Source organism: Grammomys surdaster, unplaced genomic scaffold, assembly GCF_004785775.1.
Source record: "Grammomys surdaster isolate TR1022 unplaced genomic scaffold, NIH_TR_1.0 354, whole genome shotgun sequence".
In the NCBI taxonomy this organism is placed as follows: Eukaryota; Metazoa; Chordata; class Mammalia; order Rodentia; family Muridae; genus Grammomys; species Grammomys surdaster.
The window spans coordinates 141,684-165,798 of record NW_021604773.1 but is presented as its reverse complement, the minus strand read 5'-3'; the positions used below and the strand labels follow the sequence as shown (position 1 = coordinate 165,798).

Genomic DNA, 24,115 nt, shown 5'->3' with positions numbered 1-24,115 from the left:
GGATTCTAGGCAGGTCTACTACCCTTGAACCATGCTTCCACCTCCAACCCCTCATGGGGGAACAATCTCTCTGTCCTCCATCTCATCTCTCTCTCGCTTGCTCTCTCTCTCTGTGTGGTTGGAGACCAGAGAACAGCCTATAATAGTATCACCCTTCCTTGAGAAAGTTTCTCACTGAACCTGTTGCTCACCAACATGAAGCCACCTGGCCAGCAAGCCCCAGAGATCCTTTATCTCTGCCGCTCTCATGCTGAGGTTACACCACACCCAGACTTTTATGTGGAATAGGTGCTCGTGATCAAACTCAGGGCCTCATGCTTGCAGAGCCCCACTTTTCCTAACTGAGCCCTCTTCCCCAGCTCTCCCTCTTCCTTCCCTCCCTCCTTCCTTCCCTCCCTCCTTCCTTCCCTTCCTTAACATGACTACTGCAAAGCTAGGTGTGTCTGTATATGCCTTTACGCCCAGCACTTGGGAGGGGGAGGCAAGTGGATCTCTGTCAGTTCCAGGAAAACTACATAGTGAGACCCCGTCTCAAATAAAACAAAGACCTGATTACCGCAAAGAAAATCCAGGACTAATGAAAGTTCAACAGTTAGCCGTGCTGTGTGGTTGCTCTGTGAGGCAGGATGATCGTTGGAATTCGAGAGAGCGAGGCCAACCTGGAGAACATAGCAGGGTGGTACACTCTTGTAATCACAGCACTTAGGAGGCTGAAGCAGAGGACTGCCATGGGTTCGAGGCCCCTGTAGTTCATGTAGTGATACCTCTTCTCAAAAAGCAAAGCCAGGCCAGGTGTGGTGGCAGGTGCCTTAAATAACAGCACTCAGGAGTTAGAATGAGGCAGGGGCATCTCTGTGAGTTCAAGGGCCTCATGGTCTGTGTAGTGAGCTCCAGGATGGCCAGGGCAAGAAAAATGAGACCCTGTCTCACAAAAAAAGAGGGAAAAAGAAAAAAGAAAATGAGCCAGCTCATGGTGGCGCACACCTTTAATCCCAGCACTTAGGAGGCAGAGGCAGGTGGATCTCTGAGTGTGAGGCCAGCCTGGTCTACAGAGTGAGTTCCAAGACAGCTAGAGCTACACAAAGAAACCCTGTCTCGAAAATTAAATATACATACATGTACACACACATATAAATATATTTACATAATTATATATATGTATACACACACAAACAAAAGGCAAGGGTGGCAAAATGACTTAGCAAATAAAGGTACTTGTCACCAAGACTGATCACCTGGGTTTTATCCCTCGGACCCACATGGTGGATGGAAGAACAGATCCCTGCATATTGCCCTCTGACTGCCACACACGCTGTGATAGTGGAGTGTGTGCACACACCCCACCTCCACCAATTACATAAGTGTAAAGGCAACAGAAAACTTTTTACAGAGGGTTCAGTGCTTCCCCTTAGTTACCCACTGGGAATGTATTTGGAGATGGTTGTTTGCAGAGCTTGGGCCAAGCCAGAAGCAGGGTGTAGGGACAGTGATAGTGAAGCCACCGTGGGAGCTTGTTAAAGCATTGCAGACCCCTTGCCATCTGTTTCAGGCAGCAATGCCTGGAACCCAGGAGGAGAGGGCCTGTGCTCCAGGGCCTTTGACAGGTGCTGTATTTCCATCAAGTGGGGATTGACTCGAAGGTGACCTAGCCAGAGCTGTTGTCTTAACGTTCCTGCCATGTTACTCCAGCTCTGAAGCCATAGAGAGAAGGCTGAGGGCCCAGGACAGTTTGTGGGAGTTGGGTCTCTCCTTCTACCATGTGGGTGCCATTTGTTTGAACTCAGGGCACCAGACTTTATCCACTGAGCCATATCTCCACTATGATTTTTGTTTCTTGAGACATTGTCTTGCTATGTAGTCCAGGCTGGCCTCAAACTCACCATCCTCCTGCCTCTGCATTCTAGGAGATGGGATCCCAGTTGTGGGTCATTGTGCCTGTCTGTGTGGCCGGACATTTTATTTTCTGATAAGTTCTTTGTTTGAAGTGTCCCTTGGACACTTGTCAGCCACAGAGGCTGTAGGATGTCTGGCAGAGAGAGTCGATGTATGAGGTGAGCTCCATTGGTGACCTCATCGAGGGGGCTCCAGTACATCTGAGATAAGGCGCCTTTGCCAGAAACCAAGGCCCTGCATTGAATGGTTGATGGAGCAGTTGTGACCACAGGCCTGCATGAACCAGACGGACACAGGTGCCATGTCTCAGAGGCTATTGTGGCTGCTTAATATAACACACTTGCTTCAAATAATAACTGCCCATAGGGCCAGAAGTTGTGGTACACACCAATAATCTCCATCCTTTGGAGGCAGAAGCAGGCCTTTATGAATTCCTGGCCAACCAGGGCTACATAGTGAGGGCATATTCGTCCCTTATCCTCTAGCCCTCCTCCCCACTCCAGAAAAAAACATAGGTTCTAAAAGGCTGGTGGTGTGACAGCTCAGTGGTAGAGCCCCTGCCTAGAATCCCCCAGTGAGGGGCTGGGGGCGTGGCTCAGTGGTAGAGCCCCTGCCTAGAATCCCCCAGTGAGGGGCTGGGGGCGTGGCTCAGTGGTAAAGTGATTGCTTACTTCAAACATAATTATCTGGGTTCAGTCCCTAGAACAAAGAATAATGATATAGAACCAAAACTGGGTATTTTATATTAAACTGAAGTGTCAGTAAGTGATTTGGCATACTGTGTGCTATGGTGTACGTATGTGTATGCACACCATAGGCCTTGTTTTTCTAGTAGTATATAAGATTGCTTTGTGTGACTTTAAACTTGAGGTTTTCCATATTTCCTCCTCCCCTCTCTTTCCATTCTCCCATTAAAATCTAAATTACGGAGCCGGGCAGTGGTGGCGCATGCCTTTAATCCCAGCACTTGGGAGGCAGAGGCAGGCGGATTTCTGAGTTCGAGGCCAGCCTGGTCTACAGAGTGAGTTCCAGGACAGCCAGGGCTACACAGAGAAACCCTGTCTCAAAAAAAAAACCAAAAAAACAAAAAACTAAATTACGGGGCTGTCCTGGTGGAACACAGTATAATCCTGGCACTGGGGGCTGAGGTAGGAGGATCCAGTTCACAGGCCAGCCTGGGCTACATGATTAGTCTTTGTGTTAAGTAAGCTAGTTAATAATGGATCTTAGTTGTAATTCAGTTTTGTAGCCTTGGTTGTTTACTTCTTTTTAAGTTGTTTTAAAACAGAATCTTCTTATGTAGCCCAGGCTTACCTACAACTCTCCATCCTCCTGCTTCAGCGTCCCCAGCATGAGGATTATAAAAAATAGGCTCCCTTGTCTTTCCAGGCCTCCCTCTCGTTCCCGTCCTCACTGCTTCCAGATTCTTCCCTCCCTCCCTCCCTCCCTCCCTCCCTCCTTCCCTCCCTCCCTCCCTCCCTGCCTCCCTCTTGCCTCTGTCCCTCCGTGCATGTCTTTTGCCAGCTCATGACCTTCCTTCACTCACAGCTTCTCTCCTTTTTTTCCACAGCTGGCCCCACAAAGGACATCAACAAAGTCCCCAGCCTGGGGCCCTGCGTAGACCTGGAGTGGCCACCCCACACTTCCCTTCATGATTCGTTCATAGCACAGGTAACCAGGGAAGACCCTTCCCCCCCACCCCCAGTTCACTCTTGGAGGTGCAGTTGTTCCTCTGGGTATTTGTGGGGCCCACTGGCATCTCACTTGCAGGACCTGGTTTAGCAGCCTTCTTCAGTCCCTCCTCTCCAGCCTGCGTCCCCATGTACAGCTGTAGGAAAGATGTTCCTCAAATGTCACCCTTTCTTTTATATTCTATAACGAGACAATGTGAGTGTAGCTCAGTGGTAGAGCCCTGCCTAGAATCCCCCAGTGAGGGGGCTGGGGGCGTGGCTCAGTGGTAGAGCCCCTGCCTAGAATCCCCCAGTGAGGGACTGGGGGCGTGGCTCAGTGGTAGAGCCCTGCCTAGAATCTCCTAGTGAGGGGCTGGGGGCGTGGCTCAGTGGTAGAGCCCCTGCCTAGAATCCCCCAGTGAGGGACTGGGGGCGTGGCTCAGTTACAGAGCACCTATGAGGCCTACAACATCCACAATAATGACCAAGAAAGGAAAGGCCTGGAAGACAGTTCAGTTGGTAAAGGAGTTAGTTCCCTCTGTCCTGAGCTATATAAGTTTCCACAACTCGGGAACTGTGGTCCTCATATTGTATCCAGTTCATGGTATTGCAAGGGAAAGACCAACATGAGGCCAGTGGATTGATGCACTGGACGAAGGGAAAGATGAATGGGTATGTTTTCCTGGGCATTTCTAAAGTGAGTGCATAGGAGTTTAAAAAGATACTGGACACAGAGGGGCGCTCAGATGATCAAATGGATCTGTAATAGGGGAGTAGGATGGGGGATGGATGCTGGAGGGATGGAGAGGGGAGGGAACAGAGGCTTAGAAAGTCAGGCGGGCACCCAGGAGACAGCTCGGTTGGTAAAGTGCTTGTGAGGACCTGAATTTGATTCCCAGAACCCACATAAAGAGCAGGGCGTGGAATCCCAGCGCCAGGGAGGTGGAGACCATAGGATGCCTGGGGTTAGCTAGCTGGTTATCCTGGCCTGATTGGTGAGCTCCAGGCCAATGAGAGACCCTGTCTCAAAAAGGTGGACAGTGGGGAATGTGGCGGGCCCTTTGGAGGAACGTTCTAGGGCTGAGGGGATGTGCTTAGATGCTCCCAAGGTGTGGGTGGCTGGTTGCCAGACAGGAATTCTATATGTTGGGAGGCAGATGGGAAAATGCAGACAGCATCCGTTCCTATTGGAATGCAGGGGTGAAGCAGCCTCCTCCTCCTCCTCCCCGGGGGCTGACCATGCTAACCTTTGTCATGGGCTCTGACATTGCTAGCCAGTGGTGAGCACCAGATAGCTCCAGACAAACGTTAGCCGTCCGCATCCTCATCATTCAGCTGTGGAGGCCAACCCCACAAGGCCACCTCTCTGGCCCAGCCTCGTGACCCTCCCTGCTCCTGCCGCCTCCGTCTCCACCGCCATCCATCATGCCTGTCACCTTTCTCTGCCTGAGATCCACACTGCATAGGTCTAAGGGATTCGCCCAGGAATGTGGTGGCCCTTTCTCTTGATCTTATCCCACCCTCCCTCCCTTGTTCTCTCCCACTGGCCCCTCCCACATCTTCCGGACCACAGACTGTGCTCAGAAAACAGGACAGGCTCAGGGACATGGCTAGAGAACTCAAGCTGAAGTCTGCCTGGTGGGAGTCTAGTGTCAGCCACAGACCCTGAGAGAACAGTTCAGGTTATTTTGTTTTTGAGACAGGGTCTCACCATTCAGGCCTGGATGGTCTCGAACTCACAGACATCCTCCCAAGTGCTGGGATCAAAGGTGCAGGCCATCTTACATCCAGCGAGTCTGGGGTTTGACTCTGCACTAGACTATGGAACTCAAAGTAGAATGGCACCCTGGAGATCGGAACAGATGTGTTTGTTCCCTAGGGTTCATGCATGTACAGCATGTAGTCACTGGAAGATGGCGCCTCCAATTTAGGTACCTCCAGCTTCCTCACCCTTAAAGTGGGGGTGCCATAGTTTATTCAGTTAGACCTAACTGCAGCACTTAGCCTGTGTAAGGCCTGTGCGTCATCAGAGACCTTTTAATCTCAATGCCACCTTGATCATCACTGTCAGATGTGGGGGGTGTTGGGCATTAGGACAGGGGGTAAGAATGCTGCCCCAGCCCTGGTCAGGATTTCCGTGTGGGAGGGTACCTGGAAGGTGGTTCTTGTACCCCTCCATCTAGCTCTGTGCACTGCAGAAACAGTTGCTCTGACCCCCTACCCACACTCCCTCCAGGCGGCACCCCGTGAAGGGGCGGCTGGGCCTTAGACTGCTTCAATCTAACTGTGTTTCCCTCACCCTCTCCCCACCCCCACCCCGTCTAGTGGAAATGGATGATGAGGATGGGAGATGCTTGCTAGACGTGATTTGGTGAGTAGCGGGCTCCCCCCACCCACCCACGCCCGTCTCCCACACCCTTCCCCTCCCTCCACTCCTCAGCCTCGCTCCCTAAGGTCTCTTCTCCCTCTCTCTTGCAGTGACCCTCAGGCCCTCAATGACTTCTTGCATGGATCCGAAAAGGTAAGTGCCACAGGCATAGAGGGGCATTCCTGGACCATGGGGCTGGAGGATCCAAAGGGAAGTCCAGGTCCTCTGAGTCTCTGCCCTCTTGCTGTGTCATTTTCCTGGTTAACCAAATAAGTCAGGCTGGGCGGTGGTGGCGCACGCCTTTAGTCTCAGCACTTGGGAGGCAGAGGCAGGTGGATTTCTGAGTTCGAGGCCAGCCTGGTCTACAGAGTGAGTTCCAGGATAGCCAGGGCTACACAGAGAAACCCTGTCTCGAAAAACAAACACAAATAAATAAATAAATAAATAATAAAAAAAGGGGGGGTGGACAAAAAGATCTCAGCACATTTTTAATTTGGAAATGATGCTGTATTGGAGATATATATATATGTATATGTATATGTATATGTATATGTATATGTATATATTCATTCTTAAAATATACTATATTAAAAAATAAAAAATAAAAGGCCAGGTGTATACCTTTAATCCCAGCACCCAAGAGGCAAAGGCAGGCAGATCTCTGAGAGTTACCTACAGAGGGAGCTCTAGGACAGCCAGGGCTACATAGAAAGACCCTGCCTATAAACAAAGAAACAAACAAACAAACAAATGTCATTTACTAGTTAAGGTTTAAACGTAGCATTCAGAAAATGGCTAGAAAGAAATGAGAGGAGCTAGAGAGATGGCTGTATGGATAACATATGTAAGCATGGAGACCTGAGTTCAAATCCCCAGCATCCGTGTAAGAAGCCTGGCATGGCCATGTGCACCTGTAACCTCGTATCTTTGGGAAGAAGGTAGAGACAGGAGGATCACTGGGGCTTGTTGATCCCTCGCTTAGCTCCAGATTCAGTTGAGAGGGCCTGTGTCTGAGGGTAATAGGGTGGGGTGATGAAGGTGTAGGGGGTGTTGTGTATGATGAAGGAGGGTAAGAATGCTGCCCCAGCCCTGGTCAGGATTTCTGTGTGGGAGGGTACTTGAGAGGTGATTCTTGTACACCTCCATCTAGCTCTGTGCACTCCGGAAACAGTTGCTCTGACCCCCCTCTCCATCCCCACTACTTCCAGGCGCCACCCTGTGAAAGGGCAGCTGGGCCTTAGACTGCTTCAATGTAATTGTGTCTCCCTCACCCCCCAAGACAAGGCACTCAGTGTCTTCCTCTGGCCTCCATATGTGCATATACATGTGTATAACATGTACGCGCACATTCAGACAGGGGGGGGGGGGGGGGGGGGGGGGGGGGAAGGGGGGGGGGGGGGGGAGGGGGAGGGGGAGAGGGAAGGAGGGAGAGAGAGAAAAGAAAAATAAACCCCAAAGCTGGAGAGAAAAGAATGCTGGCGGTGTCATATGTCTTTAATCCCAATACTCAGAGGTCAGGATCAGGTGATGAGTTCGAGGCCAGCCTGGTCTACAGAGCAGGTTTCAGGACAGCCAGGGCTACACAAAGAAACCCAGTTTTCGAAACAAAACAGAGTGCTGGCTGATCCTATAGAGGACCCAGTTCCAGGAGATCCAACCCTCCTCTGGCCTCTGATACCAGTCATGCATTCAGTGCGCAGACATACATACATGCAGGCAAAACACCTACACACTCTTTTTTTTAAGACAATAAAGTAAAGATCTCCCTTAGCTGCTGTGGTCAGAAGGGATCCCTCTGAGGTGGTGGCATTAAAGATGACCACAGCACTCTATTTAGCAGGGGTAAAATTGAGAGAGATGCTAAATTCAGAACTATTATGAGACAGCACTGAGTGCTTTAGACTTGGTTAGGTGGTTTTATTTTATTTTTTATCTGTTTGTTTGTTTATTGTGAGGCAGGGTCTCTCTTTGTAGTCCTGGCTGTCCTAGAACTTACTAGGTAGATCAGGTTGGCCTTGAACTCACCAAGATCCACCCGCTCTACCTCCCCAATGCTGGCATTAAAGTCACCCACCACCATGCATGACTGATTTATTTCTTCTGAACATGACAACAGTTCTTGGGGACTCAGATTTGATTTGTGTCCCAGGAAATCTGGGGAAATGTGGCTGTCTGGGAGGACCAATGTAGAACTATGTGTATTCTACAATGGTATGAGAGATTACCCCCACATGGTGACTTAGCACCTACTTGTTAAGCTTTTGCCTTGTTGAGAATCTGGGTCAGGAATCGTCTGGGTGGTCCTGGCTCAGGGACTTCCCCTGAGGTCACAGCAGTCTGTATATAAAAGGAGCTGCAAGCATCTAAGGCAGTGATTCTCAACTTGTGGGTTGTGGCCCCTTTGGGGGTTGAATGACCCCTTAAACAGGAGTCAGTTAAGACCATCAGAAAATACACTGCGGTTCATAACAGTAGAAAAAAAATACAATTATGAAGTAGCAACAAAATTAATTTATGGTTGGGAGTCATTACAAGTTGAGGAACTGTATTAAAGGGTGGAAGCATCAGGAAGGTGAGAACCACTGTTCTGTGGGCTTGTCGGGAGTCAACTATGTATTCAACTCCCTCCTGCCAGGAGGCCTGTGTTCCTTTCCCATGGACCTCTCTCTCACTGTTTAAATGTCCTCAGGATATGGTAGCTGAGTTCCCTTGTCACAAGCAACCCATGATAGAGAGCCAGGAGGAAGCCACAATACCTTTTATGACCTAATTTCATGAGTCACACTTGGGAGCTGCTAAGTGTAAGTTCGGTCCTGGCACCACATAAAATGAGGCATGGTGGGGCACACCTGTAATCCCAGCACTCAGGCAGTAGAGACAGGAGATCGGACGTTTACCTCCAGCTTTAACGGCTAGCGTGTTTGAGGCTAGCTTGGACTACAACTATCTGCCTTGAGGAAGGATCCGCTAACTCCAGTGTGCACTCTAATGGGAGAAGTAAGCTGTGCCCCTTAAAGGAGAGGCATCAACACGCCGAGCTCTCTAGAATACAGTGGGATGGTAGCTCCGAGTGCAGTATCTACTACGGTAGAGGGAGGCCAGGCCTGGTACTGCGTGCCTTGAGTCCCTCCTGCACTCTGGAGGAGGCAAGTTGACCTCTGTTCTCTATATTAGGCTCAATTCAGGTGCCGAGATTCCCCAGGACTCAGCAGGTCCTGTCCCCAAAAAGCAAATGCACAGCTACGTATTATGTTAGGGAGAAGGGAAGAGAAGCGTGGGACAGGTGTCATGAGCAGGTGTGTCATTGCCACACACACACCCCCCCCCAAGGATGTGCTACTAGGAGGGCTGTGATTTCCATGCAGGAGCACAGCTTGGGTGCATACCAAGAGGCCAAAGTCCCAAGATCAAAGCTGGCACGTCAAGGGGGTGGAGTCTTAGAAGCCAAGCAGGGGACTTGACATTGACTGGAAGTACCCTGGGTGGAAAGCCTGTATCCGCCCCGTTCTTTGGGACAGATGCTCCTATGTTTCCTCCCACACCCTCTTCTTTTGTCTCAACCACAAATTGATTTCTGCTCTAGTCTGGTCCTGCCCTGTTTATGTTTGACCTTGGGTTGGGGGGGTGGTTCTCATTGCAGCTGGACAGCGATGACCTCCTGGATGCCCCTGTGGAGGCCCAAAGTACCTTCTATGAAGGTCCTGGGGTAAGTGGCTGGCCATTGGTCATTGCCTACACTGCTGGAGCAGAAGGAGGTGCAGAGGCTGGAGGGCAAGCCCGGGCATGCCCTGGATGAGGGTTCAGGAACCAAGCTGTCACACCACCCTGGCCATAGAGAGGGTCAGAGGCTGGCCAGCTCTAGTGCTTTTAGTACATACCATGTGACCCTGGGTGAAGGGCTCCTCCCCGGTGGCTGCAGAGAGCACCAAGCATGTACTCTGTGCTTGACTATGCCAGACCTTCAGTTGCTTCTCTAATGTGCAGGAGGTGCGTGCATACATGTGTGCATGTTTGTGCATGTGGAGGCCAGAGGCTAGCCTTGGGCACTATCACTTGCTAGGAACCATCCAACTTGTTTTATAGGGGTCTCCTGCTGCCCTGGAACTTGCCACAGCACGGTGGCCAGCCAGTCCCTCAAGTCTTTCCTGTCTCTGCCTTCCTACCACAGGGTTTACCAGATCCACTTTTTAAAAATTATTTTATGCTTATTATATGTTAATGTTTTGCCTGCATATATGTCTGTGCATACTTGTTTGTTTTTTAGAGATTTATTTATTATGTATACAGTGTTCTGTCTGCGTGTACACCTGCAGGCTAGAAGAGGGCACCAGATATTACAGATGGTTCTGAGCCACCATGTGGTTGCTGGGTATTGAACTCAGGTCCTCTGGAAGAGCAGCCGGTGCTCTTGAGCACTGAGCCATCTCTCCAGCCCCAGCCAGTACTCGTAGCTTCTGAACCGTCCTGGCTGTTTTTGGATGGGTTCTGGGATTGAGACTATGAGGCAAGTCCTTTCCTTGCTGTTCATCCCCCAGCTCCCTCTCTCCCCTTTCTCCCTTGCTGCTCTGCTGCTCCCGCCCTCATTTCTTTCCCTGGTCCCTGTCATTGTAACTGCCATCTTTTAACCTGTTACTTTATGAATCAACCATAACGTCATATTCCAAATAACCTTTTATCATAATGAATAGGTTTAGAAAAACAACTTGGCTTTTATAGACCCAGTTACAGCAGTGGCCACTCTACTCTGTCTTGTTATTTCAAGACTTCTATTGAAGCGTATGTATTTTGGTTTTCTGAGATAAGGTCTTATGGGATCCTGAATATCCAGAAATACACTAGATAGGTGAGGGATAATCTTTAACTTCTAATCCTCCTGCCTCTACCGTCATGTGTTGGGATTATGGTCATGCACCACCAGCCTGTGCTTGGAAAATACCCCAGGTTCATGTTCTCTAGGCAGGTACCTAGGCCACATGGCCAGCTCCAACTCTGAATGTTTCATTAGTCTGAATCTGAGGAGTTGACATGCCTGGAGCCTATGTATTGCCTATGGCTCTCTGTACTGTATGCCTGTTGATCTGTGTTTACCACTCTGATTGTAGTCACATCGAGGAAGCAATGAACTCCGCTGAGGATGGTCCCAGGACCTCCCCCCACCCCCCAACAGCAGTTGCTGTGCTGTGTCTATCATCACCCGCAACCTCCTGCCTCATATCAAACTTTGGAGTCAGACACGTTTTGTGTCACGTGCTTGCCTTCCTGTGGCAACCATATGGGGCTGGAGGTCTGGGTCATTATGCAGTGTATTACCCAGAACTCCTAAGTTTGCTCTTATTTAAAAAATAATAATAAAACAAAATAAAAAAGGACCCAGAGTCAGGCATGGTGGTGCTTGCCTATGATCCTAGCACTTGGAAGGTGGAAGCAGGGGGATCAGGAGTTCGGTCATCTGTGGGGTCTGGAGGGATGTCTCAGTAGTTAAGAACACTGGCTGCTCTTGTAAAAAAAAAAAAATAGGGTTTGGTTCCCAGCACCCACAGGGTAGCTTACAACTGTCTGTAATTCCAGTTCTAGGGAGTCTGACTTTCTTCTGACCTTCATAGATACCAGGCTCATATATGTTGTGTGTAAGTTCACATAGGCACACATATACACATAAAATAAAGTAAATACTTTAAAAAAAATTAAAAAGCTTGGTGGTATATACCTTAATTCCAGCACTCAGGAGGCAGAGGCAAATGTGAGTTCAAGGCCAGCCTGATCCACAGAGCAAATTCTAGGACAGCCAAGGCTACATAAAGAAACCCTTTCTCGAAAAACAAACAACCTCCCTCTCCAAAAAGAAGTTAGCTATCTTTAACTATAGAGCAAGTTCAAGGTCAGCCTAGACTACAGAGTGAGTTTTGATCTAGCCTAGACAAAGGTCATCCTGATCTATGTAGTCGGTTTGAGGCTAGCCTAAACTATATGAGACCTTATCTCAAAGGAAGAGATTCAGAGCCCATTCTGATAGTACCTACCTTTAGTCCCAGCCTCTGAATGATGGGGCTAAAGGCATGAACCAAGGTCAGTCTGATGTATATAGCAAGTTCAAAGATAGTCTCAACCTCTCCCTTCCAAAAAGAAGAAATTAATTAAATACTCTTGTAAGGGGTATTGGAACCACAAATGAATATGGTGGGTCTCTGTCACTATAGTTTTATTGTTTGCTTATTTTACTTATTGTGTATGTGCCTGTGTATGTGTGCATGTGTACATGGTTGTACACAAGTTTACCACAGCATATGTGTGGAGGTCAGAGAACAACTCTCCGAGTTAAGTTTCTCCTACCACCTTCTGGGATCCAGGGATCTCAGATTGTCAAGTCTGCATGCAATCACCTCCATCTGCTGAGCCATGGTTCAGTTGACTCTAAAAACTGTGGCCAGATCTCCATGAGTTCAAGATTACCCTGGTCTATATAGTAAGTTATAGGTCAGCCAGGTTACATAATGAGGCTCTTTTCTTAAAAAACAAAATGAAACACTTCTTTTGCTTATTAATATGATGTGTGTGTGTGTGTGTGTGTGGTCCTTGTGTGAGCTGGGATACACACATGCCCATGGCATGCATGTCGAGGTATAAGGACAGTTTTTAAGATGTCAGAGTTACCTCTTTCCACACTAGGAACTGGAACAGAACTCGAGTCACCTGGATTGTGAGACCAGAGCGTTTACCCACTGAGCACTCCTGCTCATGCCCGGAATTCTTTTCACCTTCCACTTATAGGTGCAGATGGGGAAACTGAGGTCAGGTTAAGCAAGCCACAGGTTGCACAGTGAAGCCTGCAACTGAGCCAGGGTTTGGTCTGTGCCCAGTCTTTGAGACAGTGTGTCTCTTTGTTGATCCCAGCTCTTGCTTCTTCTCTTGACTGCCCCCAGCTCCATGTGCAGGAAGCTGCCGGCAACCACCTGAACCCTGAGCCCAGCCAGCCTGCCCCCAGCGTGGACCTGGACTTCCTAGAAGATGACATCTTGGGCTCCCCTGCAGCAGGTGGAGGGGGCGGTGGGGGCCCAGACCAGCCCTGTGACATTCTTCAGCAGAGTCTTCAGGAAGCCAACATCACAGAACAGACCCTGGAGGCTGAGGCTGAACTGGACCTGGGCCCCTTCCAGCTGCCCACCTTACAGCCCGCTGACAATGGGGCAGGTGCTACTGGAGCTGCAGGAGCCGCTGCAGTGACTGCAGGACCCCAGGCTCTCTTCCCAGGCAGTGCGGATCTGCTAGGGCTGCAAGCTCCACCCACTGTACTGACCCACCAGGCCCTGGTGCCACCCCAGGATGTGGTCAACAAGGCCCTGAGTGTCCAGCCCTTCCTGCAGCCTGTGGGCCTGGGCAATGTGACCCTTCAGCCCATTCAAGGCCTCCAGGGCCTTCCCAATGGCAGTCCTGGGAGTGCTACAGCAGCCACCTTGGGTCTGGCACCTATTCAAGTGGTGGGCCAGCCCGTCATGACTCTCAACCCACCCACCTCCCAGCTCTTGGCAAAGCAGGTGCCTGTCAGTGGTTACCTGGCCTCAGCAGCTGGTCCTTCAGAGCCAGTGACACTGGCATCTGCCGGCGTGTCCCCCCAGGGAGCCGGCCTGGTCATCCAGAAAAATCTTCCAGCCGCAGTGACCACCACACTCAACGGGAACTCAGTGTTTGCCGGGACAGGGGCTGCCACTGCAGCAGCCAGTGGAGCATCCTCGGGACAGCCGCTGGCGGTGGCCCCGGGCCTTGGGACGTCACCACTTGTACAAGCACCCAGTGTGATTTTACACAGAACCCCTACGCCCATCCAGCCCAAGCCTGCGGGGGTACTGCCCCCCAAACTCTACCAGCTGACACCCAAGCCCTTCACCCCCGCGGGAGCCACCCTTACCATCCAGGGTGAGCCAGGCACCTTGCCCCAGCAGCCTAAGGCCCCCCAGAACCTGACTTTTATGGCCGCAGGCAAAGCTGGCCAGAATGTGGTGCTGTCTAGCTTCCCGGCACCGGCTCTACAGGCGAATGTATTCAAGCAGCCACCGGTCACCACCACGGGGACAGCCCCACCACAGCCACCCGGGACCCTCAGCAAACCCATGAGTGTCCACCTCCTCAATCAAGGCAGCAGCATCGTGATCCCAGCCCAGCACATGCTGCCTGGCCAGAACCAGTTCTTGCTGCCAGGCACCCCAGCCGTACAACTCCCCCAGTCGCTCTCTGCCCTGCCTGCCAACGTGGGAGGTCAGATCCTCACAGCCGCAACACCACATGCAGGTGGACAGCTCATTGCCAACCCCATCCTGACCAACCAGAACCTGACAGGCCCATTGAGTCTGGGCCCGGTGCTGGCACCCCACTCTGGGGCACACAGTGCTGCCCACATCCTCTCTGCAGCTCCCATTCAGGTGGGCCAGCCTGCCCTCTTCCAGATGCCTGTGTCGCTGGCCACTGGCAGCCTGCCCACTCAGAGTCAGCCAGCTCCCACTGGCCCCACAGCCACCACCGTCCTCCAGGGCGTCACCCTGCCTCCCAGTGCTGTGGCTATGCTTAACACACCTGATGGGCTAGTGCAGCCCTCCACCCCAGCTGCCACCACTGGGGAGGCCACACCTGTTCTGGCCGTTCAGCCTGCCACCCAGGTGCCCCCTGCTGTCACCACACCACTGCCCATGGGTCTCCAACAGCCACAGGCACAGCAGCCTCCACAGGCCCCTACTCCACAGGCGGCCACCCAGCCTCAGGCCACCCCTCCTCAGGCCAGCCCAAGCCTGGCATCCAGCCCAGAGAAGATAGTCCTGGGGCAGGCGCCCCCTGCGGCCACAACGGCCATCCTCACTCAGGATTCCCTCCAGATGTTCCTGCCCCAGGTATGGGGGAGCGGTGAGGGAGGGGATGAGGTTGAGTGTCAAATAGCTGAGCCTAGGCAGTTAGTGGGGGCTTTCGGGGATGCTCATGAAATAGGGCAGACTGGTAGGCCAACTGACAGACTGGAAGGGGCATACTTGGTGATTTCACAGACACGGGAGAGTACCTTCGTGAGGATGTACGTACAGTATAGATGGGATGGTAAACGGTGGGTGGAATGATGGGTAGGCAGACAGATGGAACATGGAGGGTGGGCAGACAAAGGTTCCGGGGTCTGCCTGCCCTGCACCTCTTGTCTACTGTTCCCCATGAGATTGAGTGGGGGTGGCAGACTCAGATGGGAGCCCGTGGCCTCTAGGGGCCTTCTGACCCTGTGTGGGTGGCCCCTTGCAGGAGAGGAGCCAGCAGCCCCTCTCTACAGAGGGTCCCCACCTCTCGGTGCCTGCCTCCGTCATAGTCAGCGCCCCGCCTCCTGCCCAAGACCCAGCCCTGGCCGCGTCTGTCACCAAAGGAGCTGGCCTCGGCGCTCAGACTCCCGACAGCCAGGCTTCCCCAGCTCCGGCTCCCCAGGTAGATGCATCCTGGCAGCCTGGTCTCCTTATGCAGCTCCCCGCTCGCTCTGCCCTGCCTGCCTCTGTCTTGCTGTCTTGGGAAACACACTGTCCTTTGTTCTTCACGCTCATGTTCTCCGAATGTCTCCTAGCCACAGTGCACATTCGAGACCAGGGCCAGCCCTGGGAGAGTCCAGCTCTAGACAAGCACATTAAGTCACAAAGGGATGGGGAATGACCCAACTGTGTTGGGTAAAACAATTCCTTTACATTTCAAAACATACTAAAGTCAGACCTGATGGCACCTGTCTGTAACCAGCACTCGGGGGTGGAGTGGGGGTGGGGATAAGATCATAATATCAGCGTCATTCTGGGCTACATGAGACCCAGTCTCTAGAACAACCAGAAGAACCGTAGTGAAATCCTCAGCTCCTCCTGAACAAGACTCTTGCATTTCCTTTCCAATGTGGGTGCGAGCATGAGCACACATAGATGCGCTGTCTCCCAGTTTTATAAAATGCGGTGGAGTGCTGTGACTAGGCTCACACCTTGTGTCTATTGTTTAAACGACCTCAGTGGCTGCTTTTTTTTCTTGCACATGAACGAGTAGTAGACCATTGTGTGGGTATGCTATTTTTTAGCAAGTCCTTGTTGATGGGCTTCAAAAGTCGCTCCTGGTTTTCCCCTGTTATGAACAAGGCCATGGATAACAGCTTGATGTGGCATTTTGCAGCATAAATTATTTTGTGGTCTGAGGTTTGAACTGAGAATTTTGTGCATGCTAGGTAGGCATTCTGCCACTGAGCCACGCCCCCAGCCCCTCACTGGGGGATTCTAGGCAGGGGCTCTACCACTGAGCCACACCCACAGCCCCTCACTGGGGGATTCTAGGCAGGGGCTCTACCACTGAGCCATACCCACAACCCCTCACTGGGGGACTCTGGGCAGGGCGCTACCACTGAGCCACGCCCCCAGCCCCTCAATTTGAGACAGAGTCAACTTGCTAAATTGACCAGGTAAGCCTTTAATTTGTGGTCCTTCTGCCTCAGTGTCCCATGTTGCTGGACTCACAAGTGTATTCTACCACACATAACTTGGAATGAGTTCTTTAAACTGAATTTTCTGGGTCTTTAAAAGATGCACAGCTTTATGTTGTAACGTTATCTCCAAGCTGCTTTGTGGTTTAGCTTTGTCAGCGGTGTAGCTTGCTCCTGTCTTCTCCTGGCCTCGCTAGTGTATTTGAAGTGAGTGGCCAGTGTGACAGTTGTAAAAGAAGTGCCTTGTATTGATTTTTAAGTTGTGTTTCTTTTTATTGTCAATGAACTGGGTCAAATTTTTATACATTTGAGAGCTATTTGTTCTATGAAACCTTTTCTATCCCTTGCCATTTTGCAGTGAGGGTTCCTGGTCCATCTCTTGTGAATTTGTGGACACGCTCTAGATGCGAGGAAAGTGGGCCTTCAGATCATAGGTTGGCAAGGGTACGGATGGCAGAGTCAGTGTGGGCTTGGCCCCTGGACACCATGATTTCACATATAGATTGCCTGTCCTGTTTTCTTCTGTCTAGATTGAGGGTGAGGAAGAGGGCATAGGTTGAACTGGTGAGCTAATGTGTGAGGAGTTTGCTTGTATCTGCTGTAATCTGGTGTGTGTAACTCCATGTGGGTGTGTGCACTCCAGTCTGAGGGATTGGATCCCTGGAGCTGGCGCTACAGACAGTTGTGAGCCACCTGATGGAACAACCTAGGAACAGAACCTGGATCCTCTAGGCAAGCAGCAGTGCTCTTCACCACTGAGCCAGCTGTCCAGCTCTGTCTTTCTGTATTGTTTAAATGCTGGCCCCAACCCGTGAATGTCCCTAGCTGGCAGTGCATGTAATTGACAAGCCTTGGTCTGAGGGAATTGAGGAGTGTTGGGGAGAGGAGCGCTCTGGCGTCTGCCAGCACCACTTCTGGGCCCTGTGTAACTTGCTTATTTCTCTTTGCATCAGTTTCCTTACCGCTCAGGTGAGGATGACAGTTATAGCAGCTACTTTACAGAGTTACGACATGTGCACCAACTCATCTATCTGTGAGGTTTTTGTTGGTTTGTTTTTTGTTTTTTCCTCCCCTGAGACAGGTTTCTCTGTGTAGCTTGGCTGTCCTGGAACTCACTCTAGACCAGGCTTGGCCTCTGAGAGCTAGGATTAAAGGAGTGTGCCACTGGTGCTCAGCTTACTTGCTAGTTTTCTGTATGCTGTGTTCTTAACACCAGGCCTGACCACCACTGAGACAGCTCTTAACCAAAAGGAGCCAGGCAGCTAATTGTAGGGTGCATACCTGCAAGCCTGCCTGTCCCCTTGGGAGTCAAAGGCAAGAAGACTCAGGGTTCAAGGTCATCCTGGACTTCAGAGTGAGTTCCAGTTTAGCCTGCAGGACATGAGACTTAGCAGTCATGGCTCCAGCCTTGAATCCCAGCACCTAGATGGCAGAGGGAGGCAGAGTTCTGAGTTCAAGACCAACCTGATCTATATAGTGAGTTCTAAGCCAGCCTGGACTACATGAGACCTTTTTTGGGGGGGAGGGGGTTTCGAGACAGGGTTTCTCTGTATAGCCCTGGCTGTCCTGGAACTCACTCTGTAGACCAGGCTGGCCTCGAACTCAGAAATCCACCTGCCTCTGCCTCCCAAGTGCTGAGATTAAAGGCATGTGCCACCACCGCCCGCTACATGAGACTCTTGTCTCAAATCAAGAAATAAGGTGTCAGGCAGGGCTGCAGTCATGTGAAGACTTGTTGAGGCTGGTGAACCTGTCTCCCAGCTCGGCCTGTGTGGGCGTCTGAAGGGACAGGTCACAGCAAGCTGTGATTCCCTTCCCCACAGCATATGAGTATCGAGAACCATCTCTGGGTGGGAGTTGAAGCCTGCTTATGGCATAGTCTCAGAAGAGACGTATGTTCATTTCTGGGGAGTTCCTGGTCACAGAAACTAATCCTGGGGTGGGGGTTAAATATAGGTAGTGGCAAAGGTGGGGGTATTTTAGAATCTGACAGTGAGTTTTTTTCTACTGGACTTATTTTTATTTTTTATGTGTATGGGTGTTTCTGCCTGCATGGATGTATGTTCACCACTTGTATCCCTGGTGACCACAGAGGCCAGAAAAGAGTGTCGATCCCCTGGGACTAGAGACAAGCGTGGGCTGCTGTGTAGGTACTGAGAATCAAACCTTAGTCCTCTGGAAGAACAGCCAGTGCTCTTAAACACTGAGCTACCTCGCCAGCCACTGTCATTCTTTCTTCTCCCCGTGCCATACAGGGATGGCGTGGGATTTGTTGATCTGCCTGCCTATCTTCCTGTCAGTGTTTGCTTTTTTTTTTTTTTTTGTATGAACTCTGTTTTTTTCCTACTTGGATCCTTTGAGACGAGGTTGTGCATGTTACTTCCTGCTCCATAAGATTGTAAAATCTAATCCTAAGATTTTTAGTGCAGCATGTAGTATTGTACATCTAGAATTGAAGCGTTTTTCGGAGGCTGAGGCAAGAGATTGCTGGAAGTGAGAGGCTAGTTATATAGTGAGACCCATCTCAAAAACAAACAAACAAACAAAAAATCTACATTGTACTGTTAGCAAAGCTAGCAAATTTAGTGTGTACATGGGACTGCTACCTGATCTAGTTTTGTACTCCACTTGATACATTTTAAATTTCTTCTTAAATTTATTTTGTGTGTGCATAATTAGAGAGCCTGTGTACCTACAAAGGTTAGAGTCTGTTCTCTTTTCCCACTATGTAGATTCCAAGATTTGAACTTGGGTCTTTAGGCTTGTGGACAGGCTAAACCATCTACCCCACATTCAGAAACTTGTTTGAACACTTGCTCTGGCAAAGTCTTGTTTTATGTAGCTCTTTCGCGCCCCCGTGTGGTCATTCATTGGAAAGGCATTTAGGGTAATAGAACTGGACTTTTCTTGGGCATCAGAACACCAATTTGCTCTTTTACACTGGGTTCTACTGTGGTTTTTCTATAAAATAAGTGGATATCCCTGTGAGCAAGGGTGGGGTTTTTTGTCTGTCTTCCTTCCTTTCATTCATTCAAGATTTATTTTATATGCATAGGTATTTGCCCACATGTATATCTCCATGCACCACATACATAACCTGGTACCTGGTGCGCAGTGGAGTCAGAAGATGCTGTCCAGTCCCCTGGAACTGGAGTAAAGAAGGGTTGTGAGCCTCCGCATAGATGCTGGGACCTGAAACTGGGTCCTCAGGAAGAGCACCCAGTGCTCTTAACTGCTGAGCCATCTCTCCAGCCTTCTTTTTATTCTTTATTTTGAGACAGTATCTCAAATTTGCCTAGGCTAACTGTAAACTCACTCCGTAGCCCAGGTCGACCTTGCAATTCCTCTTCTTTATCTCTAACCCTGTTTTCTTCTCCATTTCCCTCCAGTGCTGAGCACAGAACCCAGGGCCATGTGCATTCTAAACACACACTCCTCCATCAGGTTACCATCTCAGACCCTTTTCATAAATAATTCTGTTGCTTTTGCTGATGTCTGTGTGGGTTTGGTCCCTTAAGTGGGTTTGCCTAAGACTACTTGAGATGTCGAGTACACAGAGCCGCACTTAACAGGTGGTTGTGAACTGCCCGGCTTGGGTGTTGAGCCCAGCTTGAGTTCTCTGGAAGAGTAACAAGCTCTCGTAACTGCTGAGCCATCTCTCCAGTCTCCCCTTTACTCTTTGGGGAAAAATTAAGCTGGACAGTGGTGGTACACACCTTTAACTCCAGCACTCAGGAGGCAGAAGCAGGTGGATTGCTGTGAGTTCCAGACCATCCTGGTCTACAGAGTGAGTTCTGGGACAACCAGAGGTACACAAAGAAACCCTGCTTTGATAAAAACAAAAACCAAAAAAAAAGGGGGGGGGAGGTGAAACATTGTATCGTTTGTGGGAAGATTTAGTAAACCAATCAAAAAATATTTATAAAGGGGACTCACAACAGTCATAACTTCAGTTCCAAGGGATCCAGTGCCCTCTTCTGGCCTCTGTGGGTTAGACATACAGGCAGGCAAAACAAATCTTTAAAGGGCATCAGGACATCTCTGCCTTGCCCTGCCCTGCCCTACTTTGTAGACTCGGGCTCTCAGATACTTCTGCTCCCCACCTTCCTTCTGCATCCCTACGCCCCTTTGAATTCTCTGTATTGCATAATCCTGGAGAAGCAACAACTAAGATAAAAGTCTCTTTTGTTTAGCTGAGGGTGACTTTGAACTCTCAACCCTCCTGTCCCAAGCTCCCAAGTGTCAGGATCCACTGTGCCCTTGAACTACTGTGCTGGGCTGATGTAGTGCTGGGGATCTAACCCAAGGCTTTGTGCATAGTAGGCAGACAGGCTACCAACTAAAGCACATTCCCAAGGACGTGAAGCTTTGAAATTCCCCCAGACCAGGCTGCCTTGTGCAGGCTTGTCAAGGGACAGTCCCTTTGCTCTGTTGGCAAGCCCAGAGCTGTTAATGTGCTCTCTGCTTGGAGCTGGCAGCGCTGCAGGGATGGGAGACTGGTTGCTTGTTCTAGTTTGTTACAGATATATTTTGCCTCTTAGTTGCCAGAAGTTAATCAGTGCTGAGCTTGGAAGGGTTGCTCAAAGTGTCCCAGACTTAGAGGTCAGATGCTCAGGTGCCTGACTCCATGGGGAGGTCCAGGCAGTAAAGCTAAGCTGCAGATTGCCTCTTTGTGTAGAGCCGAGATTCTCAACCTGTGGGTCGTGACCCCCTTGGAGTTGACCGACCCTTTCACTGAGGTCGCATGTCAGATATCCTGTATATCAGATATTTCCATTCATAACAGTAGCAAGATTACAGTCTCGATGTAGCAACAAGATAATTTTATGGCTGGGGGTCACCACTATAACATGAACTGTATTAGAGTCACAGCGTTAGGAAGGTTGAGAACCACTGACATAGAATAGGCATCCCCAGGCTCTCTGGTCTTGAGTCTTTGTGTGTGTGTCCATATGCGTGTGTCTGGGCATGTGCATGCCACAGACTCTATGTGGAGGTTAGAGGACAACTCATGGGACTTGGTTCACTCTTTCCACCGTGTGGGTTCTGGGGATCGAACTCAGGTCATTAGACTTGGGAGCCAGCCTTTATCTGCTGAGCCATCTTGCCAGCCCATGATCCTGGATCTCACACACAAGAGCTTCCCATCGGTGGGTAGTCTTGTGAGGCTATGAGCAGGGCTTGAGCCCTATGAGGACGCTCAGTCCAAGCCGTGCCTCTCCCTGGTGGAGACTCCCTCTCCCTCCGCAGCTGTCAGTTCTGCCCACTTACCTGTGAGGTAGGTGAGGGCAAGCCACACTGCGAGACGTCCCATTAGCCAGTGCTGGTGGCCTGCTCCGTGCTGCGGGTCACTGTCCAGATGCTGGCCCAGTCTTGGAGCTGGCACTCACTGGTTGCATAGTGCCTGTTAAGGTCATGACTTGAAGATGACAGTTCCAAAGGGTCAGCCTGTGGCCAAGGCCTGTGTGGGAAAAAGGATGCAGGCTAAGTGTTATGGCTGTTGGCCCAGGCACCATGTGGAACACACACACACACACACACACACACACATATACATGCAGCTGGGACCGTGGGCACACCGAGACAGGCAAAAGAGCCCAGGTCTAAGTGCAGTGCCCAGAACATCCACCCACACACTCCCATTTCCCATGGCTGGCCATCCCTATCGCCCTTTGTCCTTGCTCCCGGGTCAGAAAGCCTCCCACACTGGCCAGCAGCCACATGTCCTGAGTGGCGTCTGTGTAATGTCATGCAGGCACCTCCCTGTGCTACTCTTGCCTCCTGCTCGAAGCTTGTGGTGCCCCCGCCACCCCCAACGTCCCTGTCACTGCTTCCTCTGCTGCTGCGAACCCGCACACCCTGCAGGGCTTGCCTTCGTCTGCTGGGTGGGGGTGCACATGGGGCCTTACAGGGAACATCAGAGGGTAGACTGGGGGGTGGGGGGCGGGTAGCATTTGGGAACAGAGGTGTGAGTTAAGGGTGCAGGGGTGGCCGGGTGAGCTAGGAAAGATGAACGGTTGTAGTGGGATCCTGCCTCAGGCAGGACTGGGACAGGCAGGGACTGGGGGCTTTGGGTGGGATGATTGAAGTCTGGGTGAAGGGTAGCTGGGGTTACAGTGTCTTGAGAAAATAGAAGCCCAGGGTAATATGAGCCTGACTCTGCCTCTACCTCCCTCTTCTACACAGATCCCTGCAGCTGCTCCACTGAAAGCCCCTGGCCCCGCCTCCTCCCCCTCACTACCTCACCAGGCCCCCCTGGGAGACAGTCCCCACATGCCCTCCCCACATCCTGCCAGGCCCCCTTCCCGCCCACCTTCGAGACCCCACTCACGCCCTCCATCCCAGCCCCAGAGCCTGACCTGCCCACCCTCGGAGCCCACCCTGCACCCTTGCCCTCCACCCCAGGGTCCCCCAGCCCTACCTGGCATCTTTGTCATCCAGAATCAATTGAGTGCCCCACCACCAGCCAGCACCCCAGTCCCCACAGCCCCAGGCCCACCCCAGCCCCCTCTGCGACCCCCGTCCCAGCCTCCCGAGGGCCCACTGCCCCCAGCCTCCCACCTCCCTCCTGCCTCCACCCCCTCTGCTGTGGCCTCCTCCTCTGAGCCTTCTACCAGGTTGCCAGTCCCCACACCCCCTGACTTCCAGCTCCAGTTCCCACCAGGTCAGGGACCCCATAAATCCCCTACTCCACCACCAGCCCTCCACATGGTCCCTGAGCCCACAGCACCCCCTCCTCCACCACCTCGGACCTTCCAGATGGTAACTGCCCCCTTCCCAGCACTGCCCCAGCCAAAAGCACTTCTGGAACGATTCCACCAGGTAACCATCAGCAGGGACACCTAACTCCCCTACCTCCCAAAACTGGCCCCTTGCCTTTCCCGCCTTGCCTACTGTGTGTCCACACCCCTCCCTAAGTGCATCTGGCCACCCCACTGTGATCCCATGTCCCACCCCTCAACTACCTGCCCTTCCTCAGGTGCCGTCTGGGATTATTCTCCAGAATAAGGCTGGGGGTACTTCCACCACCCCACAGACAGCCACCACCCTGGGGACCCTCACGAGCCCTACTGCCTCTGTGCTCGTCAGTGGGCAGGCACCACCTGGGACTCCTGCCGCCTCTAGCCATGCCCCAGCCTCCACACCTATGGCCACCACAGGTAGGGTGAGGAGCCTGCCGAGGCAAAGGGGTCGGGTAGAACTGTGTACCAGAGCCCAGGGTGTCACCTGCCCTCCCGGTACCAACAGGTAGAGGAAGGAGGGTGGACTGCCCAGGTCTCAGGAATGAGGCATTGGCGGGAGAACTGTGGGATGGGAAGGGGGTTCACAATGGAAAGACTGGTGACCCCTGAGCCCTCTCCTTCCCTCACCCCACCCCAGGCCACCCTCCTCTACTTCCTGCCGAAAACAAAGCTTTTGCCAGCAACCTTCCAACACTGAGTGTGGCCAAAGCTACTGTGTCTGGGCCAGGGAAGCCCCCCGCGATGCAGGTAAGTAAAGAACCTCGAAACAACTAGGGATCGAAGAATGAACTGGCAGGAGAGAGGTGAAGATAGAACACTGGGCAGGGGCAGCTAAGATGGTAGAAGAGCTAGCTAGGAGCAGGGGTGTGTGGATCTCTGTAGGGCCAGAGGTGAACCACCAGTACAGCAGTTTAAACGTGAGATAGAACCATGGATTAGTGTTAGAGCCTCTGCCCAGAATCCCCAGTGAAGGGCTGGG

At 51.5% G+C, this 24,115-nt stretch overlaps 1 protein-coding gene and 1 long non-coding RNA gene across 4 annotated transcripts in view; one reads left to right on the top strand and one right to left on the bottom strand.

Annotated features, from left to right (window-relative positions):
• The window catches only part of Bicra (BRD4 interacting chromatin remodeling complex associated protein), a 75,762-nt gene that overhangs the window by 44,743 nt on the left and 6,904 nt on the right, over positions 1 to 24,115 (top strand). For 2 of the 3 annotated variants that reach the window (XM_028779563.1, XM_028779562.1), the window contains exons 2-10: positions 3,464 to 3,564; positions 5,889 to 5,934; positions 6,042 to 6,084; positions 9,572 to 9,637; positions 12,852 to 14,807; positions 15,199 to 15,375; positions 22,580 to 23,215; positions 23,373 to 23,553; positions 23,774 to 23,883. In XM_028779563.1, the coding sequence (XP_028635396.1) occupies positions 5,894 to 5,934; positions 6,042 to 6,084; positions 9,572 to 9,637; positions 12,852 to 14,807; positions 15,199 to 15,375; positions 22,580 to 23,215; positions 23,373 to 23,553; positions 23,774 to 23,883 (3,210 nt within the window). In that variant the 5' untranslated portion in view covers positions 3,464 to 3,564; positions 5,889 to 5,893. The remainder of the gene's footprint in view (positions 1 to 3,463; positions 3,565 to 5,888; positions 5,935 to 6,041; positions 6,085 to 9,571; positions 9,638 to 12,851; positions 14,808 to 15,198; positions 15,376 to 22,579; positions 23,216 to 23,372; positions 23,554 to 23,773; positions 23,884 to 24,115) is intronic. The other variant, XM_028779564.1, reaches the window with a different exon arrangement.
• LOC114631257 lies at positions 15,699 to 21,907 on the bottom strand. The gene is made up of 3 exons (XR_003712931.1): positions 21,665 to 21,907; positions 17,675 to 17,815; positions 15,699 to 16,041 (listed from the first exon to the last, which is right to left on the bottom strand). It is a non-coding gene; the product is annotated as an uncharacterized LOC114631257 (long non-coding RNA).